The 22,360-nt window shown below is 34.2% G+C and overlaps 3 protein-coding genes across 3 annotated transcripts; all 3 read right to left on the bottom strand.

The window, feature by feature from the left end:
* Positions 1–6,669: 6,669 nt before the first annotated feature.
* Positions 6,670–7,580, bottom strand: LOC109008430 (protein RALF-like 32). The gene has a single exon (XM_018988513.2). It carries the CDS (start codon positions 7,311–7,313, stop codon positions 6,924–6,926), a length of 390 nt encoding a protein of 129 aa, XP_018844058.1. The 5' UTR covers positions 7,314–7,580; the 3' UTR covers positions 6,670–6,923.
* A 3,325-nt stretch (positions 7,581–10,905) lies between these two features.
* On the bottom strand, positions 10,906–16,574 carry LOC109008429 (selenium-binding protein 2-like). Its single transcript, XM_018988512.2, has 7 exons — positions 16,196–16,574; positions 14,494–14,689; positions 13,190–13,417; positions 12,662–12,893; positions 12,411–12,518; positions 12,007–12,279; positions 10,906–11,343 (listed from the first exon to the last, which is right to left on the bottom strand). The coding sequence occupies exons 1-7, from the start codon at positions 16,350–16,352 to the stop codon at positions 11,062–11,064; spliced, it is 1,476 nt and encodes a 491-aa protein (XP_018844057.1). The 5' UTR covers positions 16,353–16,574; the 3' UTR covers positions 10,906–11,061.
* Positions 16,575–19,426: 2,852 nt separating this feature from the next.
* Positions 19,427–21,449, bottom strand: LOC109008427 (pentatricopeptide repeat-containing protein At4g14050, mitochondrial). Its single transcript, XM_018988510.2, has one exon. It carries the CDS (start codon positions 21,369–21,371, stop codon positions 19,539–19,541), a length of 1,833 nt encoding a protein of 610 aa, XP_018844055.1. The 5' UTR covers positions 21,372–21,449; the 3' UTR covers positions 19,427–19,538.
* Positions 21,450–22,360: the final 911 nt, after the last annotated feature.

The raw sequence follows: 22,360 nt of genomic DNA on the forward strand, positions 1-22,360 counted from the left end.
ATTCTTGTCTGGCTGTACATGCAATGAAAAATTCACTTTATGCAAAATTTGGCTTGGCTTTCATGGTACAGTACTAGTTAGCAACGAGCATTACTAGTAATCAGCAGAATTTCCGGCTGAAAGATTGAGAATTTACCAGTAATTTAAACCGGTTGGCCCAAGTGGTGAAGGACTTCAAGGTCTTAGGTATCACTCGATTCACTCATTTCAAGGTCTAAGGTTCAACATTTCATAAGTGCAGATAATCCTTTGGGGCCACACCTCCTGATAAAAAGCTAACATTTTAACCAATTCTGTGTTGGGAAATTTTGAGGGTGTGGTGCATGGAACTAGAGTTTACGCTGCAGGAGTGGGTCCGAAGGACCATGCTTTGGAGAGGTCCCCGACATAAAATAATAATAATAATAATAATAATAATAATAATAAATAAATAACAAGGAATTTTTCTATCTATTTTCGTAACAGCCCCCACAATACTTGCATATCGATATTGCTACTGCTGCATCATTGACTAAATGAGACTCAATCGCGTGGATCAATGCAGAGACGACGTTCTAATTTTGCGCAGTCCTATTTGAATTAGGAATGTTACCTCAATTATGCCACATTTTCAAATACACAGCCACAATGGCATATGAGGAATATAATCATTAATCAACACTTAACAGTAAATTATCATTCTTGTGGGACTCTCAATGTGTGTCTGGGAGCATCGAAAGGTCAGGTATAGATATGTAAAGATGCCCTCCTGATTACCCTATTCTTGGACATGACCCGATACCAATTACCATTTGTGTGTATCATATTATAATAAACATATAAGTAAAAGAGAAGAACTTCATCTGAAAGATCGATCCAAGTCAAAAGAGAAATACCCGTTTGCCGACACTTGACTGGGGACCCAATGTCATGGGTGCATGTGAGTACCGTGTGACTTGCAACCATTTTGGCTGGACATGACTCTGATAAATGACCATGACTTATGTAGGGTAGACCGTGCATGTATGCCTGCCTGCAGCTCGATCCCCGTCTTGACGCCCAAATTTGTGGGTTTATGGTCAATCAGAGATGCAACTAATTACACGGGAGCTTGGTGCTGTGACCCTTTTTTCTTTTAACTCTTTTCAAATAAAATATTTAAGTATTCTTCATCTAAAATTTGTCTAGTTATGAGTAGTCTTGTAAATTTGGTCTTTCATTTTTCGAGTAATGCTATATACAGTCGTGGAATGTACAAATATCGTGCAGTCACTTTGAAAAAAATGTTATCCACTACTAAAAAATTAAATTCTTTTTATGTGAACCTTATATTTATTCATTTTTTTCAAAACGACTGCACGATACTTGCACATTCACGACTGCAAGTATCATTTCTCTTCATTTCCCAATTCTGATAAATTCGACCCCAATGGGTTTGGATTCATTGGTAAATTTAGAGCAGTTGATTCAGGTTGGTTAATTCATGTGGGCATGCCAATTAGCATGTGACCATCCATATGACCCTATCAATCAACAGTCTCAGATTCTTATAACCCTATCAATCAACAGTCTCAGATTCTTATAAGAATAATGCTACTCTCAATAATCACTTTCAATAACCCGACAGTACTGCAGACTGCAGTAGCCAGTAGGGTTATGTTTTGGATGGAGCAGCTGGGAGATAGGCCCTCCAGCATCGCCAGGCGGTGGGATTTTCTTTTTCTCAGCCTATTTGGTTGCCAAGAAAACGAGGAAAAGAAAATAAGATTTACAAAAATTATGACAAAACTAAAATTTTGAATGGAAGTATTTGAAGGGAAAGTTTAAGGGGTTTTTTTTTTTAATTATTATTATAATTATTATTATAACTTAAATGGCATGAATAGACCGCAAAAGTAAAAAGATAAAATGAAATATAGTTAATTATATATATTGATAATTCATGCATGGGTTTAGGTCATATTTATATTATGCCTAATCATTTAATTTTTTTTTAAAAGGTATTTTTCTTAAGAAAAATATCCTAACATTATCCTCAAATTTATCATGTAATGTTAAAATTCATATGAAGCGACTTCATAAATTGACACCATTGCAAATGCCATGTGCTTTCTTCTGGAGATCATTGAAGTTCACAAGCGTGTGCCAAATTGGAATAAGTAAAAATTGCTACTTGAATTTAAAAGAACTCGCAATTAGGTATTTGCATAAATATCCCATTAAGGAGGATTGCCATGTAACGTCGGCCTAACGTTACGTGTTAGTCTTTGATTAGTTTAAATCTAACATCAATATGCCATGCCACATCAGCTAATCATAGACTGACATGTGGAAATATCTAGTTAGTCTAACGAGAAAGAATCATTTAATTCGTATATGTTGAAGTAATACGTTGCCTGACCATCGAATGTAAATGCAAATCTTTCAGATAATTCGTATAGAGTAATTTTACATACAACTGTGAAGTGCGTAACCGCTGCGTAATCGCTTTGAAAAAGAGTAGGGTTCACTATTAAAAAATTAATTTTTTTCATGTGAGTCTCATGTTTTATTCATTTTTTTCAAAACGATTACACGACGGTTACGCAATTCACGGTTGTAAGTATATTTTCTCATTCGTATATGCATAACATTTAATTTCAGGACAAAATTTAGGAGTGAGTTATATATGCAGTGCCTGCATGCTTAACGCATGATTCTTGATGCGGTTGTTCTATACATTGATTATGGCCCTGGATTTTAATGATATTAACTCACAATATGGTATAGAACACTGGGCAAATGGTCCTCTTTCTGCCCATATCAGGTTGCTAACCTGGTTGCTGATCAAGTGATGGTTCGTCCAATGTCCCGGAGGTAAAGAAGGTTTCGTTTAGGTAGATCTGGATTTTCACTCATGGTGAAGAAATCACTTGTATGGTTGTGGAAAAAAGCAATCATTTTCTAAGAAAATCTCTTATTTTGATCTCTGTTCTGCTATTCAAATTAGACACCAGCAGTGGATCTTAGATATTTTGGATGATTTTATTACTTCGGTTTGAGATTGGATGGTCAGTTTTGTTAGTGATAACTGTGATGCGCCAAAAGGTTGTAAAAATCATGTTATATATCTCACAAAGAACCAAGAATACATGACTCTCTCTTTTACTAACGTGCTGGTTTGAAGCCTAATGTTAATGCCGAATACATAAAATAGCATGCATGCATGCATGCATCAATTAGATTATAAGGTCTTAGCATCTGTGACATATAAAGGGTTTCAACTTTCAAGCCTGTCTGTATCTGATGACACCCATAATAATTCCAACACTCAGAAGACATCCCTCAAGAGTCAAGTGATCTGAATCGTTAACAGATTAGAAGTGATATCAGTTTTGGTCCAGTGGAGAACTCGAGTGGACGCCAGCTATGACTGCTACTGCTAGGGGTCTCAATCAAACGTGAAAAAGACACATGATAATTTTGAGTTGCTCAAATGAAAGATGGAAAAGAGTTCATTTACAAAACGCACTAAAATCAATGCAAACAAATCATGGAGTTACTCATTGATTAACTTCCATATAAACTTGTGATTGTTTGAGAGTTGCAGAAGTATAATTTCAGGCAATAATTTGGACATATATATATATATATATATATATATAGTTTGGGGTTTGATTTCAACAGTAAGAAAATCACAAACAGATAACAGATTTGGAGCTTGGATCACGATGTCATGAGATAGCATATATGAAGTTTAAATCAGGAGCCGCCCGCGCCCCCCCGACAACGATAATATGCAGAGCACCCTCGAGTTGGAGGGTTAGATGGGGGAGGAAGACAGCCTCCATTACTACTATAAGCTTGACCTCTAGCGCCGCCGCCGCAGGCTGGTTGGTCCGGCTTCAGAGCTCCATATGATATGGATTTCTTCTGTGCAAGAAACCTTCTACTTATCTCCGACTCCATCATCTGCTCACTTTCTTCGCTGCACTCTGCAATCGAACCGTTGCATGTTGTGTGGGAATAATTAGCATAGCTCGCCGATGCAGCAAGGTTGATGAGAAAGACGAGGACCAGAACAAAAAGGCAGCAGAATTTGAGAGACTTCATGCAAGAAATATTAGCCCTTGTTTCCATTTCTGATTGGCTTCTACTCTTCCAAGTTTAAAGCTCTGCAGAGAGCAGAGTATGTTGCAAAGAAGGTGATCTAGTGGAAGCCCCACTACCATAAAGAGCCTACGACGACATCTCTTTTATTTATTAGTTTTCGTTTCCTTTTTTTTTTTGGTTTTTTTTATTCATTTTCCAATATTGCTGCTGGGGAAAATAATGAGAGGTGAGAATAAACTTAACCCATTATATATTATAGTGCTTAATTATGAGAGACGAGAGCATTCACATTCCTTAGTCAAATCCTTTAAAATTGTTAGAGTGTAACTGGTTCGGTTCGATTAAATTTTATACATATTTTATAATCAAATCAGTAAATACTGATTTTGAGATTTGAAGAACGATACTGAACTGGTTACATCTCTAAGCCGATACTTTCCATTTTACAGGTTCGGTCCGGTTTTTCAGATATATTATATAGTATATATAATATAATACATATTATAGTATATAATAATATAGTGATAATATATTGTAATATATTGTAATATATAGTGATATAATATTAGTATAACTACTAATACAATAGGCTATAGTGATAATATATAACTATTTATATAAGATTTTTAAATTTAATATTATATTAATTAGTAATTTTTCATATAATACAAAATTATTTTATATATAATTATATATAAAAATTAATTATAATAATCTTTTATACAATATAAAAAATTAAAATATATATATGAACCCCCGGTTCGGTCTGGTGTTAGAAAAAAGAAAATTAGAACCAGATCAGTTTTGAAAAAAATGGAACCGATATCGGACTAAACCTATTGGTTCGGTCCGGTCCATACAGGTCCAATTTACAAGTTCATCGGTTTTTTTTTCACCATAAAAATGGTGTATATTAAAAGAAGTAAAAAAATAAATATTTTGCTTGCTAGTTACATGAAGGGGAGGTTTGGATACAAAAAAAAATTTCATCATTACAACTTTTTCAAAACCATACACAAAATACAATAAATAATTCAACTTTTTCAAATATCAAAATAATAATAATATTAAAAAAAATATATTCTAACAATATTTTATTCTACTTTCATCTCATCTTATCTCATCTCAGCTCACTATCCAAACCTCTCCCTCTCTATATTTGGTATGGTTACTATTCACCCTCTTTTGAATAATTTATATTAATTTCTCTCTCATTTTGTTTCTAAATAATAGTTGCACCACTAATTATTATTTATATATATTTATATAGTTGTTTGGGTTTATTCAATTTATAATAGATTTAAATTGTAAAATATGAGAAAAATAAATTAGATAAAAAAATTATAAAAAATATTAAATTAATAATATTTTTTTATTATTTTAACTAATAGATGTGAGAATCTCTCTTTAATGAAATAGGTAAAAGGTAAAAGACAAAACTAGTGATTTTAGCTTTGGTTTTGTCTAAGCTAACGAGAATGCTTTAAGTAATTATGAATCTATCCATTACTCCCTTGAAATGTACGATTGCCGGTGGTTGAGAATAATCAAGATCGGTTCATCATATATTTTTTGTATGCAAATATGGTATGGAAATTGGAAAGCGATATATTCTCCGTCTCAAAGGATAAAGGACCTTCCTGTTCAGTCTTTTTTTTCTTTTTTTTTTTTTCTAAAAGCAAGTGAAAATAATGATGGATTGTCCATTACTACTACATTCTCATGCTCGAATCATAACAAGAAAAGTAAAAAGAAAATCAAACAAATCCGATCACCTCATTTGGTAGCAATCCACATCCAACTATCACGTGGCTGTCAACTACTTCAAATACATATATATATATATATATATATATATAAAGTTAGATACAAATCTTAAATATACAATATTTTTGTAAAATGTATATTGCATAAAAAAAATGTAAATATTTCATATTTTTTATAATTTTTTTTTATAAAGAACTTACACAATATACTTGACACATAGAGAGAGAGAGAGAGAGAGGGTGTACCTATAAAATCTCTGACTTAAAGTAGATTAGAATGAAAAGTAATGGGGTGTCAAGTACTCTCCGTCGGAATCTCTTTAGGAGGGGTCAGGATTTAGAAATGAATTGAGATAATTTATAAATAGTAAAATAAAAATTAAATTATTTATTATATTTTTTGTAAAATTTTAAAAAAAATTATAATAATAAAATAAAATAAATTAAGATGAATTGATATAAATTTTGAATGCAAACTAGGGAGACTCTGTAAATTTGTTATTGTCAATTTGTCAAGCACTCTTTCATTGCTTGCCAGATTCGTAAGGTTGGTTCAGACTTCAGACTCACCTCATAACTTTATATCAGAACCTGGGCCGAGTCTTGGGCCCGCATTCTCCTTCTGTGCCATTTGGGTACTTTGGATCAGCTGTATAATTTGTATTGATGTCTGGAACATCACTTTCGATTGGAGGAAGCATACGTCTCAATCACTACAGACTTTTAGGATCCTTTTCTCTCATCCTTTCCCCCCACACACAAGCATGCATTTCTTTATTTTCATTTTTTTTTTATCTTAAAAAAAATAATAATAAAAAATAAAAACTTATTAAGAATTGCCAAGGATTGGATTCATGTGAAGAGGAATTGATATGCAAATTGTTTTTCTACTTACAAGTCAATGTATAAGATATACTGATCTATACCATTGACATAACATGATTTAATTTAATTTAATTTAATTTTTTATAAATTAAATCATGTTGTGTCAACGGTGTGAAGAATATATCATCCACACCAACTTGCAAATATAATGGCTCGAATGAAAACTACAAGACAAATTATAAAGAGAAAAAACCAAGTAGGTCACCTCCTGCACCTGTAGTAGCTGGAGCAGCCTCTGTTCTGAGGGTTGGAAGGTGGAGGCAGGCAACTTTTCCTGTAGGAATCACCTCTTGTTACTTTGCCACAGGCAGGCTGATCGGCCCTGAAAACATCTGGAATTATGTATTTGATCTGTGCTGCAACAAACCTTGTGTTTGTGCTTGAATATTCCTTCTCCATTAACTCTTCATGATCAGCCATTTCGACCCCACATTCTAAAATCGAACCAGTGCATCGTCCATGCTCATCGTCATTGTTGTTATCTCCAGCAGCAACTGCATAAAACGAGCCAAGAACCAGTAACAGTGGTGCAAGCAAAAGAAACAAGGCGGTTGCTTTCATTCTTTTTGTGCGCATGAACAAGTTTCCCATCAACGAATATCAGTTGTAATCTTCCTCTCACCACAAGAAACAAGGAAAGGGATTCTCCTGGAGGCAGCTTTCATTCTTTTTGTGCACAACCAGTTGCTCATCAAATGAAAAATATGATCAATGTTGCATTATTGAGGATGACTGAGTACTATATGTAAATCGTCCATCACTATAATCCTGCATGCACAGAGGTCAGGACAGTGTTTTGTTTTGATGCTGGTGTCGTTTCAGCAATATGTGGTGATGAATGGTGTTTTGGAACATCCGTGGGCGCCATCATCAGGCAGAAAGGCCACACCACTTGCTCAAAATCAGAGTTGAGCCCGTGATCTTATGTCTCTGTTTGGTGAATTATTTTGAACTAAACGACAGATTGCGTATGTGGCTACTTCCTCATTTAAACCAAAAAAATAAAAATAAAAACTAATAATTATTACTAATAGAGCAATATAACCACACAACACATTTCATAACATATTTCACAAAACATGTTTTAAAGCGAATGTATCTTTATAAAGTGATGTTACTTGTATACAATATTTTACTAAACTACCATTCATTTTAAAACATAATTGTGTAATATGTTGTACAAAGTGACGTGTATTTATCATTTTTCATTATAATAACTCCTTCCAACTTGCAAAGAATGTCATTGACATCTAGAATGTCCTATCAAACTAAATGGCTCAATTATAGAGAAACGATAAATACATTATATGGACTTTATGTCATATTTTAATGAAAATTCTACTCATTATTTTTACATCATATATCTATTTTAATTTTTTTCTTTAATAAATATGTAGTGTAAGAATGATGAGTAAAAGAACTCGATTAGTTTATTAGGAGTAGAATTAAAAATAAAAATTAAAACATGTGTGGTACTGTGTGGTGTGTGGTGTAAGAAACTGTGCAGCAAAACCCTATTTTAATATTATCTACATAAGATTTTCGGATAATATGAATCTCATGTAAATCTTTAATGATGTCTCTATCTCTCTGCATTAGAGTATCCAATTCAATCAAGAAAATAGAGAACATGTTGATTGAATGGTCAATTTGCAGTTTCTCCTGTGAATATCAGCTAAATAGCATTTTCAAATTAGACCCCAACTTATTAAAAAATAAATAAATTGCATATTAAATATCAATTTACATCCCTCTCTACATCTAACAAATTACATCATACAAAATCTTAAGGCCATCCAAAGAATCATCCAAAACATTCTCCCTATAGATTTATATTGAATTACCTAATTACACCAAATTGACGATAAACATTATAAAATAATAAAATTATCTGACAAATAAAAATAATTGGAAAAAGAGGAACGGACCCCATAAGTGATAAATTAGACAACCCACGTGTGGCTGAATTATCAATTATCTATTATGGAAGACATGTACGAACTCTCTTCCTACAAAAGCTTTGTTTTATAAGAGGAAAGTTGGAAACAGTGATAATTGCAGGATATGCAAGTCAGAATGTGAGACAATTTTACATGCTCTATGGCAATGCACAGCTGTGAATGATGTATGGGCTGAGAAGGAAAGTGGTGTGCAGGAGTGGAGTGTCATGGCAGAGGATTTTATAAGTCTATGGGATAAGCTTTGTTTGAAGCTAAATTCTGGTTTATTGGAGGAGATGGCTGTCATTTTCAAAGGCATTTGGCATAGACGTAATAAATATGTCTTTGAAATCTGTTCATTGGTCCTTCACAGGTTATTCAAGGGGATTTACAATCCCTAGCTGATTTCAGAGATGCAGTGCAGATGAAGGAAGTCACTTCAAGTGGTGGGAGGCCAGTGTCTACCATAAAAAAGTGGAAGAAGCCTGATGAAGCCCTTGCTATGAGAAGAATAGTTGAAATTTGCATAGAAATGGGATTTAGAAGGGTGGTCTTTGAAGGTGATGCCTTAGTAATCATCAATGCAGTGAAGGGTGAAGCAGAGTGTTGGACTTGGTATGGTCAGATAGTGGAAGATGTGAAGAAGAGCCTAAGGGAGCTGCTACACTGGAAGATCAACTTTGTTCGCAGAGAGGGCAATGAGATTGCTCATAAGCTGGCAAAACTTGCTTTAAAATTAGATAATTTTATATGTTGGGTAGAAGAATGTCCTGATTTCATTTCAAGTTTGATTTTTGCTGATATGTCTCCTAATGAATGATTTCTATGAATGAATGAGAGGTTTTTTTTTTTTTTTTTAAAAAAATATCTATTAGAATGCCCGGTTTGGATTAAGAAATCCTCAAACTCATCTCATCTAATCATTACAACTTTTTTAAATTTTCACACAAAATATAATAAATAATCAATTTTTTCAAATCCCAAAACAATAATAATATTCTAACAATATTTTATTCAACTTTTAATTTTTATCTCAACTCATCTCATCTCAATTCACTATCCAAACATCTCCAGATGATCAAATTTAGATAAAGATACGTTGCACTAGAGTCCACATGATTACCTATGGGTCCCAAAAAGGTGGATAAATCTAAGACCCACAAAAAAAAAATATTTGTTTTAATAGTAGATCCTACTTTTTTTTAAAATAGTGCGCGGAACTTATACACCCTAGAACTACATTTAACATTACTCAACATTGAATAGAGTGCGAGCCTCACATCTTCTTGTTTTCTCCTTTGAATTTGCACCTACAAATTGAAGAGAATGATCTCAATCTAACTTTGCCTGGCAATAGCATGAAGCTTTGAAGGTTTCTTAAAACCATAAAATATCATAGATTTCGTTTTATTAAATTCGAAAGAGTTCTAGATATTGTGAATCTATAGAAATAGAAGTGCGGGATTGAGATTTCCTACAATTTACATGATGAAATACTTCAATTAATTATGTTCCCTTCAATTCATGAGATGTAGTTGAGATATTAAGGATGCCAAAAGATGCGAAAAAAGGCACGAAAGACGTCATTATACAAACCCTTGACAAGCAACATCCATGCTCTCTATTTAAGGCTGAAGCTGCTCCATAAATTTCACTCTTCATAGATATTCTCTAAGAGGTATTTTTCATTCTCATAATCCCATGATAGTCTCCACTTCAATGATATGACCGCTTCTTTTGTTTTTCTTCCTTAGCCCAATGCTAAAACCATGCCCAATATCGGCTAATGGATATGAAGATTTAAATTAGAGAAGTATGCAACAAAACACTGGAACCTGAATCATGCATTGAGTTTGAGTGTCTGAATTCTACTTCCCAAGAGGGCACAAGAGGTTTTGGGGGTATATTAATAAACTGTTCCGAAAGTCAATCTCAAGTTGTGTCAAATGTTCTCAACACCCTTGTTGCTAATACAACCAAATCCAATGATGATGTCGATGGAGCTTATGCAAAGTGCCTTGAACCGGTACGTCGAATCTGCGCTGCAAGTGAGGGCTGCCAAAGATCTTCACTATACATGTGTTGATTTGATTATAGGATTGCCTTATCCTTCTGAACTTGGTAATGCCCTATACAATTTTAGATGTTCGAGTTCTGCTGCCATTGATGTTATCTATCAAATTCAGTAAGCTTGTAAACACTTTTGCATTAAGAGTTATATGAATAATAGAAGTGACAGACTAGGAGAAATAAAAAGAGAAGAAATATCCATTGATGTTATTATTCAGGTTTCTTCACAGCAGATGATGTCCAGATGATGTACTGATTGAAAGTAAAAACATTATTCAGTCGACTTAAAGTTGGACTGATCATATTCCACAAGATTCATTCAAATTACTCTAAGTCCATATATCTGAAGTGCAGTCACCGCCAGGATATCTCATCTCGTGGGCTAGTGAAGGACCATCAGGTTCGGCTGCAAAATCCACGTAAAATTCGGGATTTACTGCCAGGCCACCTTTCTCCGTGTTGACATCAATCTGTAACATATGCGATCCTTTCTCCACAAGTTCAGGATAAAATTGACGATCCCATGTGCTAAAGAGCGAGTTGGTGACATAGAGCCGTTTCCCATCTAGACTCAACTGGATCATTTGAGGTCCTCCTCTCAACCGATGTCCCTTAAAGGAAAAGTACAATGAAAATAATACGGCGAGTTAAGGGTTCTAATGCAGCAAAATGTACTGTCAGAGTAGTGACTGAGAGAACAGCTCGAAGAAAAATGCACCTCAACCATATAATTCCTAAGTACACTCACTTAAGTAATCATAAGACATTAGACGGTATAATTCAAAAACAGTTAGTTAAATTTTGTGTGGCGTAACAGTTAAAAGTAATCAAGTTCAACCAGGCATATGACTCTATGGGATAAAGGTAGCTCAAGTGACGAATGAAGCAAATCATATATACTGTCTACCCAATCACGCACATGGTTCAAACACATTCAAGGTATTAATTGTCTGGGTGTCTCAGTCACTAAATGTTCAGGGTTGTTAGTCACCAAATAATGAATATATTAGTAAACCGATAGATTGAAGTTTGGTTACAAAATCATAACGTCAACCAGAAACAGAAAGAACCAGACAGATTCTCAAATACATCTATGCATGAAATACTTTTAGTGCGGGAAATTTCCAAAGGCAATCTAACATTCTCATACACATGATTGCAAACCAAGACTACGGTTGAAGAAGTTGCAATGAAAGCAACCAATCAATTATCAATTACATAGCAATGAGCTCGCTCAGAAAGAGTTCTAACAATAGAATTGAGATTGTACAAACCTTGATCTCCGGAACGTCAGACTGCCATGTTTTACCATCTTCAAACTCAGCCACTACGGGGCTGCCCTTTTGTAAGAGTCCCCCAACCCATACTTGTCCTGTCAATATAGGTGTCTTTGGGTCCTCAATGTTATACTGCCTCACGTCCCCATGAAGCCAGTTCACAAAGTACAGAAAGCGATCATCAAGAGAGATCAGAAAATCAGTAATAAGCCCCGGCATTTCTGGAAGAATCCAGTTTTGAACCTTCAGTGGCTTCACTGATATTGCAACCTGCAAACATTGATCAGGGTACCAAATGTCATGATGCCTCTAGAAAAAAGACAATAGGGAGCAAAAATCAAGATGAACACACACACATGGGCATAATACTTGATATACACATAGATATCTTATGTGCATACCTCATGGCTCCATGAGCCATTTTCGGTCTTGAAAAATCGCACCATGTTACTAGTCAGTGCACACCCAACATATCCTGTATCTTTTGAAGGATCATGCAAGAACCTTAACTGCAAAATGAGTTAGATTGACAGAAAATAGGTCTGGAATCATACAATTTGATAGTAACAGAACTAACATAAAACTAAATTAACAAAAATAACATTGGCCATATTCTATATAGAGGAGACAATGCTGTAGATTGTCTACATACCTCCAAAGGTATGAGCCCTGTATTGCCAAGATCCAATGTTTGTCTCAGTTCGCCCCCAGGCCAGCTATACACATACAGATGCCTCCCATACAAGCCATCAGAAACATGTTGAAGGTTGAAACCTTTTGTGAAAGCAGCAGGGGCACCCCATGATGAGCTAATCATTGTGTTGTGCCGTGGTTGGTACCAGAAATCATAGCCAAACAGCGGAGAATGCCCAGGTTTCTCCCACCTGATAGATGCCAGGGGAGGTAAGGGTTATATTAGAATCAAATCTGCCAAAAACATGCTACATTTACATTGCCACCAATTAAATATGTTATTGAACCATTGCCTTGTCAATGGATTCTTCATAAAGGTTCCCAGTGGTATTTGTGAATCATCAATGTTGTCTTACATCTCAACAGATAGTTTACATTAATTAATTTATGGACTCGAACCAAAACAGATTTGTAGATTAGACGCAATATTTTCAAAGGCTAGCATCCTTAATTTTTCAATTATGAGTTCAACAAAAGATAACACTACCTTCCTTTCACATTGAATTCAGAGTCAAGGAGAAGAAAGCCATTCCCTGCAGCATTTCCATCTTTATCTCCAAGACATGAAACCATTATGTCTCCAGAAGCAAGGCAATGGGATGTGTGCGGATAAGCTAAACCGGTCTTCTGAATGATATCTTCAGGCTCAACAACTTTATGCAATGCTGGAGCTTTTGGATTGGTTTTGGTGTCAATCACATATATGCGACCCGATCTGAAAATACTAGTAGTCAGAACTTTGGGATCATGTCATTAGGCCTCTTGTGGTAATGAAGTTATTCTAAAATGCTTCCATGGCTTCTTAAGGCACGGATCCATTGGAGATACAAGAAAAAAGTCCCATAAGAAGAAATCGAAACTTAAGACCATAGAATTTCATTACCACATTATATATTCAGGAAAATGGGGGCTTACTCGTGTTCCTTTTGTGGTGATAATCCAAAACATAAAGTGCAACCACATATTGCATCTCTAAAGTCTAAATAATGTGAAAATGTGACAGAAGAAGACAGTGAATAACTCTTAAACTTGAGCCATAATTTTCAAGTCCACATATATTGTGAAGTTCAAGAAGGTGATACTATTCGTGCAATAAAGAAAATTTTAAGTACCAATATTAGATTATTAAATAAAGATGCCATCGCACGATTACTACACACACATTATCATATTAAGCAATATAAGTACGACATTATGCAAAAGTGACCTACAAGAACCGGATCAAAGCTAAGCATGAGATGATACATGTGATTAAAATACTGCCTAGCTGCTTGACTATGGCTAAATCTCAGAATTAAATGAAGCAAAACATGCACACCCACATTTATAGATATGTACATCTTTCCAAACTCATCCACGACTTTCCAGGGAGAGAGGGCCTTCGGACTGATTGAGCAGCATTTCAAAACATTACAGTTCACAAATTTGAGTAATGTTATACTAATATGAACCGGATATGCATTCCGATACCAAATTTTCAGAATCAATTTAATAAGAATTAGCCGGCAGCTGGACTGGTAGCTTACCAGCATTATCACAGACTTTTTTTTATAATTTTTTTGCATGCTTCAATAAAGTAGGCTTTAGAGGTCTTGCCCACATTCTTTCTCTACCATTTTCTGCTGGCCAAATTGTCTGCTCCTTTTATATTCATCAGTAAATTTCATTTCTAAACCAAATAATAGACGGGCATACACACATTTACGTAATACTACTAAAATATATCTATGCATATCGATATGTTTGTGCATGAAAAGAGTCATTGACCCAAGATAAAATTTAGCTTCTTACACCAGTGAAGGTAGGATCAGAAAACGTCGATCTGCTGATGGATCTCCATGGCAAGAACTGCATGCATTCCACCCTGAATGATGTAGCTCATCACCTACATAAGGCACAGGCAACCTGTTGATAACTTTTGAATAAGTAGGAGAGCTTGGATCTACATCAACCGTGGCCAGGTAATCCGGCTTCTCTCTTCCAGTTCCTGTATACACATTGAACCATTGAATTTTAAACTTGTTACCATATGTCAAATTAAGACAAGTAATTCCAAATGACTCTAGAACTGGCAAATAAATAGTCTACAGAAAGAATAAGGACTCCAAAAATATCGGGGCTAGTATCGGCCACAACTCATTTTAAATAATAAAATTGCAGATTACCTAAATCCTCTTACCCATAACTACAAAGATTCACTAATTTGCCAACAGACTTTCAGGAGTTGAAGAACCAGAAAACTAACAAACAAAGAGAAGGAGAAGTCAAGTTTTGAATCTCAACAGGAAACCTGATTTTATTTTCTTCTATATCAATAAAATGAAACAATTAAAAAGGATAAATACATAAGAAATGAAATTGATGTGACAACTAAAAGCATTTTTTTTTATAAGTATTTTATAAGAGGATTTGACCCTTCCAACGCGAAAGAAGCGTGCACCTGCCATCAAAATCTTACAAGGCCACAAAAGATAATTGTTTAAAGGGAGAATTATCCACCATTTAATGCATTTGTCATCTTCATAACAGAGTGAAAACTTGGAGGCAAATCAGAGGATGACGCCATAGAAATACAAATGGCTAAGATGCTAAAATCATGGAGATACAAAAGAAGGTTTTACTCTGGTCATCCATCCAAATGATAATAAGCTAGATTTCTTGGATTATAAGAAGCAAAGAAGCAGGAAAGCTTCAAATTAACAGTTTGGGTTCATCTTGTTAAGGTTCAATCCATTTCAGCAGCAGAGTCCTCTTCAACAACAACAGCTGCAGGAGTTCAAAGTTCAAATGCTGTTGGACGATCACACTGCACTCTTATCTTCTCACGCTGCTTATCGTCTTACATTCTTATATTTCAATTTGTCATCTTTCTTTCTTCTTCTTCTTTTTTTTTTTTTTTTTTTTTGTTATGAGCAAATATTACAGGAATAATGAAAAGAAGTACATACTACGGTGGCTTAAAAACAAAATTCGGATCAAGGATTTGGGGTGGGATGGAATGAATGGGAATGCTTCCAGTCAGGGAAGCAGCCCATCTGGCTATGTGTTGAGCAGTAAAGTTGGACTAAGTGATCACTCTCTTACAGCCGATAGAGAAATAATTAACAGAGAAAACTAATTCGAAAACGATGGTATCATCTCAAAGCATTTACTTATCAAAAACAAAATCATCTCAAAATAGGAGACCTGAATGATTGAATCGAACCAAGAGAGCAGTAAGTAGACTAACTTCCATGCCAATAACAGTTGAAAGGATCTACAAGTGAGAGTTGATTAAATCATAAAATTTTGTTGTGAAAGCTCCAAGATATAGAAAACAACAATATGGTACTCAAATTGGATTTAAGCTTTTAAATTAAGCAAATACTATTATTCCTTCACCTAAAAAAAAATACACAGAAAAAGAAAGAACGTGCTCGGGTGAGAAACTCCCGTCAGCCACATGGTCAAAATCAATCAAATTAAGAAGAAAAAGAAGATGAAGATGAAGTACCAGTGTAAACGCAAGTGACATAGATCAGAGTTTCTCTGGGACCAGACATGGCCTCCACCGGGGTGGCGTACCCAGGCCCTGCATGGCAACAAGCGCTCGCGCCCGCATCCTTCTCCTCCAGCACTCCATGTTCCAACACCGCCACATCCGTCGCCATATTTCTCTCTTTCCTTCTCTCCTCTTTCTTCGTGTGCGTGTGTCAGAAATGAAGCAAGCAGAGTTTTATAGAGTTTAGGAGCAAAGCAGAGGAAGAAGTGTAGCCGATGATACTGATGGAGCTGAAACATGTAAACCGACAGTTATGTCCTGGGCTTGCCTGTCAACACCATATTTGCTTTCCTGTACGTGGCTACCTTTTTTGTCCCGGTGGGGTGGGTTGTTTCCAGAATTTTGCCTTTTTCTGATATAGATATCTTATCCCTCTTTATATCTATCAATTTCTACGTCTTTGTGGGCCAAACTTCAATTTGGATAACTTCTTTCCAAGCGTAAAATTAATTTTTCTAGTCCCTCAAATTTCATCAAAGAAACAAATATATTCATAATCTTTTTTATTATCGTATTACGTTAAATAATAAATTTATAAATAAAATATAATAAATAATTTTTAATCATCTAATATTACATCATAAAATAATGAGACGATGAGAAAAAAAATAGATGATTCAAATTATCAAATTATTCTTTTAAGTTACAATTTACTAGATCTAACTATAAAAAATTAAATGAAAATCTAACGAGAGAATAAATAACAATCATGTTTCAAATTAAAAATAAAAAAATAAATGACAACTTTAGGCCAAAGTTAAATAATGAAAGATTTGACAGATATATCATAATAAAAAAATAATTTATATAATCTTATATCGTGCAAGCCTCACAGACTATCTTTTAAAATAATTTATACAATCTTATACAGAACTACTAATAGGTCTTAAAATTTTTCCTAATATTAATCTTTTAATTAAAACAGAGAATCCGAGTGATTGTAACAGTAATGGCGCATGGCTGTAATGGTTTGTAGTTGTTTTCGAGGGCAAGAGAATAATTTTATAATTATTTTATGCAAAAAAATAATAAAAATGATAGGTATCCCTATCTTTTTTTTAAAAAAAATAAAATTAGAAAAGTATTCTATATTTTATTAATCAGCAATTGAGGTGGAAATTGCCTCGAGATTTTATATTTATAATACAATACTTGAAATTTTATACGTAACTCGAGATAATAAAATATGCATAAAAATAGTCCATTCCAATCTCTCGTTAAAAGCTGACGATTATTATTGTAAGCTTCGTTGACATTTAGTGCTGATTATGCCGCATTGCAAGTAAATATTTTTTGAATTCTGCTGTATATAATTATTTTTATATATTTTTTATATATTATATTGTAATCAATCATATTAATAGAATGTATAAAGAGCACGTAAAAATAACTGCACTATGAGTTTTTGTATTTTATAATATCTTAATCCTTTATTTTCTATTTAGAAAATGCTACTTAACTCCCTCAATGTTATTATTCAAAGTTACCGTTTGAATATTTTTATTTTATTTTATTTTACTTTTCTTAGTGATTACAAAAGTAATTATTACTGAAATTGTATATTTTTTTTAATGTTTTCTTAATAATTAAGGATATTAAAAAAATATTTACAAAAAAGTGATAAAAACAAAAAACAAATTGCACCACCCATTTATTTTCATTACTTTTTGCTATTATTTTTAAAAAAAAAAAAACAAAACAAAATACAAGCTGGGATGCAATGATGCATGCCGAAATTATTATGAGATATATAAGCTAAAAAAATAAATTAAAATTAAAATAAACGAAATTATTATGCATAAAAAGTAATGTTGTCCCATTCCTGACAAGGCTCTCCGGCCATTATCGTTCTCGTTTCAATAATTATATTTATATAAATTATAAAAAGAGATATGAAACAAAACGTTCTATCCAATGCGGCAGGTGGGCCTTGCCAATGGTGGTTTCCATATCTCTCATTATTTTTTATAAGCTTTCTGATTTTATTGTCCCCAAAGGTACTTGTTGTTCTTTGGACTTTGCCATTGTTTATGGGATTTCAGCCGACTTGTGTGTATGGGTCTGAAAGATTTGTGATTCTTTGGATTTTGCCGTTGTTTTTTGTTTTTTGGTATTTCAGCCGATTTGTGTGAATGTGTTTGAGCTGGAGTTAGGTGCTTGTCGCTGGCACGTCATCTATAATAAGTTTACAATATTTTATGTCTAAACACTAGACGGTAAAATAACTGAGTTTAGAGTTTCGTAGAGTAAAGAGGAAGTTAGTTTGTAAAACCTTGTATGTTAGTTTTTACAGTTCATTTCAATTTATTTTATCTCGTATAAGTATTACAATTTGTCTAAATTTTTACGTAAAATATAATAAAAAATTTAACTGTGTAAAAATAAGTTAGACTTTCAAACCCTAACACAACTTATTTAAATAACAAATCGTGTCGTGTCAGCCATTTGACCCTTTTAAATATTAATTAGAAATAGATCGACACAACACGACTCATTTCAACATATTTCATGAAAATGAGTTGAAATAACCGGCATAACTCATTTAACCTGATTAATATAACTTCACATAATAATTAAAATTTATATTTATTAGTATCCACTACCTAAAAAACACAATAAGACTACCTATTAACAAAAAAATATCAATATTTTCCATATTTTAACCTATAATAAAATCAATATTACAAATACAACAATAACAAATATGAGCATAAATCCAGAATTACAATACCAATAATAAAAATATAAGTATATTTAGAAATATCAATATGACAATTCGACAATAATATAATTGTAATTTTAAAATAAAATTTAAATGAGTTATTGCAGATTAATTTCGGGTTAAGTAGATTGACCCGTTATTAACCTATTTATTAATTGGGTCTTAACAGATCAACATGTTTTGACCATAATTCATTTATATCAAACTCAAACTCACTAATTTTATTTCATGTTCGTATTGAATTCACGAATCATGCCACATATTGCATCGCTGCTCGAAATTAGTCCAAGGACCAAATTGGTGATACCTGTTCATGGATAGTTCATGAAAAGATGACAATCTGCATTAGCATGCGATTGATGATTGGAACTGTTTATGCCTGACACAATCTGATTATGAACGTGTTTTCAATAGCCTTGACATTTCACAGAATGAACAATTAATATAATGCACTTGAAATACGAACCTGACTGGGGAATTTAAACATCCCCCAAAGTCAAACATTGAATCTATTTTAAGTCAAATGCAGAAACATGAAGAAGCATGGGAAGATTCCAACCCAGAGCCACAAAATCACCAAAAATCATTGCATGAACAGTTCCCATTCTTAAAATGATGATATCTATTGGCATCTCGGACAACAATTTCCCTCTTCATAATGGTACTTGTGAATTTCAAAACTGTGTGGCAATCTCCACAAATGCGAAGATTTTTTACTACCCGAATAACTGTCCCGGAAACAGCCCTAAGCAATCCGTAAGCCACAGCTAACCTCTCACTATGCCAAAATAGTTGTCTTTCCTTTTCTTGCTGTTCCATGTCATGTAAAACAGAACTAGTATCAGGAACATAACCTCTTTTCCTCATCTCTGCATCCAACTCCTTGAGAAAACCAAAAATCTCATCCTTCATGGGATGAGAGGTCTCCCCAGCATAAAACACTTGGTTTTCCTTCCCAAATTCAATGTAGCTATATCCCGGTTGCTTTTTAACTTCCATCACCATCATCAACTTTCTCACCTTTGACACATTTTTCCACATTGCAGCACTAGCATAAATATTAGATAACAGTATATATGTTGATGGATCTTCTGGCTCTAAACTTAATAAATGATCAGCAACCCTAATTCCCATTTTGATATTATTATGATGCTTGCAGGCACTAAGTAAAGCCGCCCAAGTAGGTTCATCAGGCCTAAATGGCATCTCACTGATTAATTTCTCAGCCTCATCAAGGTGCCCAGACCGACTAAGAAGATCCAAGAAGCATGTGTAGTGCTGCAGAGAAGGACTAATTCCATAATCCTCACTCATGGATTTGAATAGTTGACGGCCTTTACCAACTAACCCAACATGGCTACAAGCATAAATCAATGCAACAAAGGTCACTTCATTTGGTTTTACACTTGCTGAAATCATCTCCTTATATAAAGTCAACGCCTCCTCTGCCTGCCCATGCTGCGCCACCCCAACAATTATCGAAGTCCAAGAAACGACATCTCTTCGTTGCATCCATCCAAAAATATCCTTTGCAGCCAGAATATCACTACATTTGGCATACATATCCAGAAGTGCGTTGCTTATAAATATGCAAGACTCGTAACCAAGAGCAATAACTAGGCCATGAATCTGCTTACCAAGCTCCAGCACTGTTAGATTAGCGCTAGCACCAACGATGCTAGAAAGAACTAATGGATCAACTATATCAATCTCTTCTCTTCGCATTTCAATAAACAAATAAAATGCATCAGTCGCATTCCCACTCTGTACCAACCCAGCAATCAAAGCCGTCCAAGAAAACAAATTCCTGGGTGGTACACTCTTGAACAGCCCAATAGCATCCGATTTCCTCCCACTTCGGGCATACCCGGAAATCATGGCAGTACAAGAAACTGAATTCTTCGAAGAAATTGAATCAAAAACTGCACGCGCACTGTCGGGTAATCCACATTTTGCATACATATCAACCAACGATGACTTGACAACATCATCATCCCAAAACGGCGATAACACAAAGCGGGCATGCACCTGTTTACCCTGCCAGAGAGCACACAATCTAGAGCATGCCTTTACGAGGCTTGCAAGCACAAAATGGTCAGGTTCTAAGCCATCATGCTTGAGCATGGTGGGGAACATGGAGAGAGTTAAGTGAGGGAGATTGGCCAGATTGTAAGCAGTGAGGATTGAGGCCCAAGAGACACGATCTCTGTGGGGCATTTCGTCGAACACACGATTGGCATCTGGAACGAGACCACATTTGCCGTACACGTCTACGAGGGTGTTGGGCAGAGGACCACATTGGTATAGACCAGTTTTGAAGATTTGAGCATGGAGGGTTTTGGCAGTCAGTGGACTCTGGCGCCTGACGCAAAGCTGAAGCTGCTGGAGATAGTAGGAGATAAGCATTCATTAGCGCCTTTGGGCCTTATTTTTTGTTGGGACGCTGTCTTATTATGTCTGATCGGCAAAGCTGGTGGGAGTCACTGTTGTAATAAAGGACCAATTACCCTCAAGAGCTTAAACTATTTAAACTATTTGCTAGCAACAGTATAACCTAGCCAAAACCGTAAGGCTGTTTTGAGGTTAAGAATCTCATATTATTTATATATAAAAGTGAAATAATTTAAGAATAATAATAAATTATTTATGAATAGTAATAAAATAATTTAAAATAATAATAATTGTGTGCTATTGATAATTTTAGGATGACCTAAATTCAAGCATTTTGTCGTTTAGGGTGCAACTTTGTGACCATGTATAATTAGTTTTTTTAAAACATTTTATATACTATATATTTTACAATTAATATTTGCGCTCCACACTTTATAAATATATATATATATATACATTTTTTATTTTTTAACAAACATGTATCTATATTCAATCAAGAAATATCTATTACACATTTATCCTGTAAAATCAGACTATGAGACCCTAAGGGCCATCTTCCATCCAAATAATTTTTCATCTATATATAAGATGACTTGAGATGACTTGAGATGGATTGTGAATAGTAATGAGATGAGTTGTGAATAATAGTGAGATTTGTGAGTTAAAGTTACTGAATAGTAATAAATAGTAGTGAGATGAGTTGAAATGAGCTGAGATGAGGTGCAAATACAAACGTCTCCACATAAAGCAAACTTAGCTAAAAAATCAGCATCCTTGTTTGCTTTTTTATACATATGACTGTCTCGTTTGTTTTTTGAGATGAGATGAGATGAGTTGTAATGAAAGTAAAAGGTCAAATAAAATATTGTTAGAATATATTTTTTTAATATTATTTTTGTTTTGGGATTTGAAAAAGTTGAATTGTTTATTATATTTTATGTGAAAATTTAGAAAATTTGTAATAATTAGATGAGTTGAGATGAACTGTGAAAACAAACGAGACA

This window comes from Juglans regia, chromosome 7, assembly GCF_001411555.2.
Source record: "Juglans regia cultivar Chandler chromosome 7, Walnut 2.0, whole genome shotgun sequence".
Taxonomy (NCBI): domain Eukaryota; kingdom Viridiplantae; phylum Streptophyta; class Magnoliopsida; order Fagales; family Juglandaceae; genus Juglans; species Juglans regia.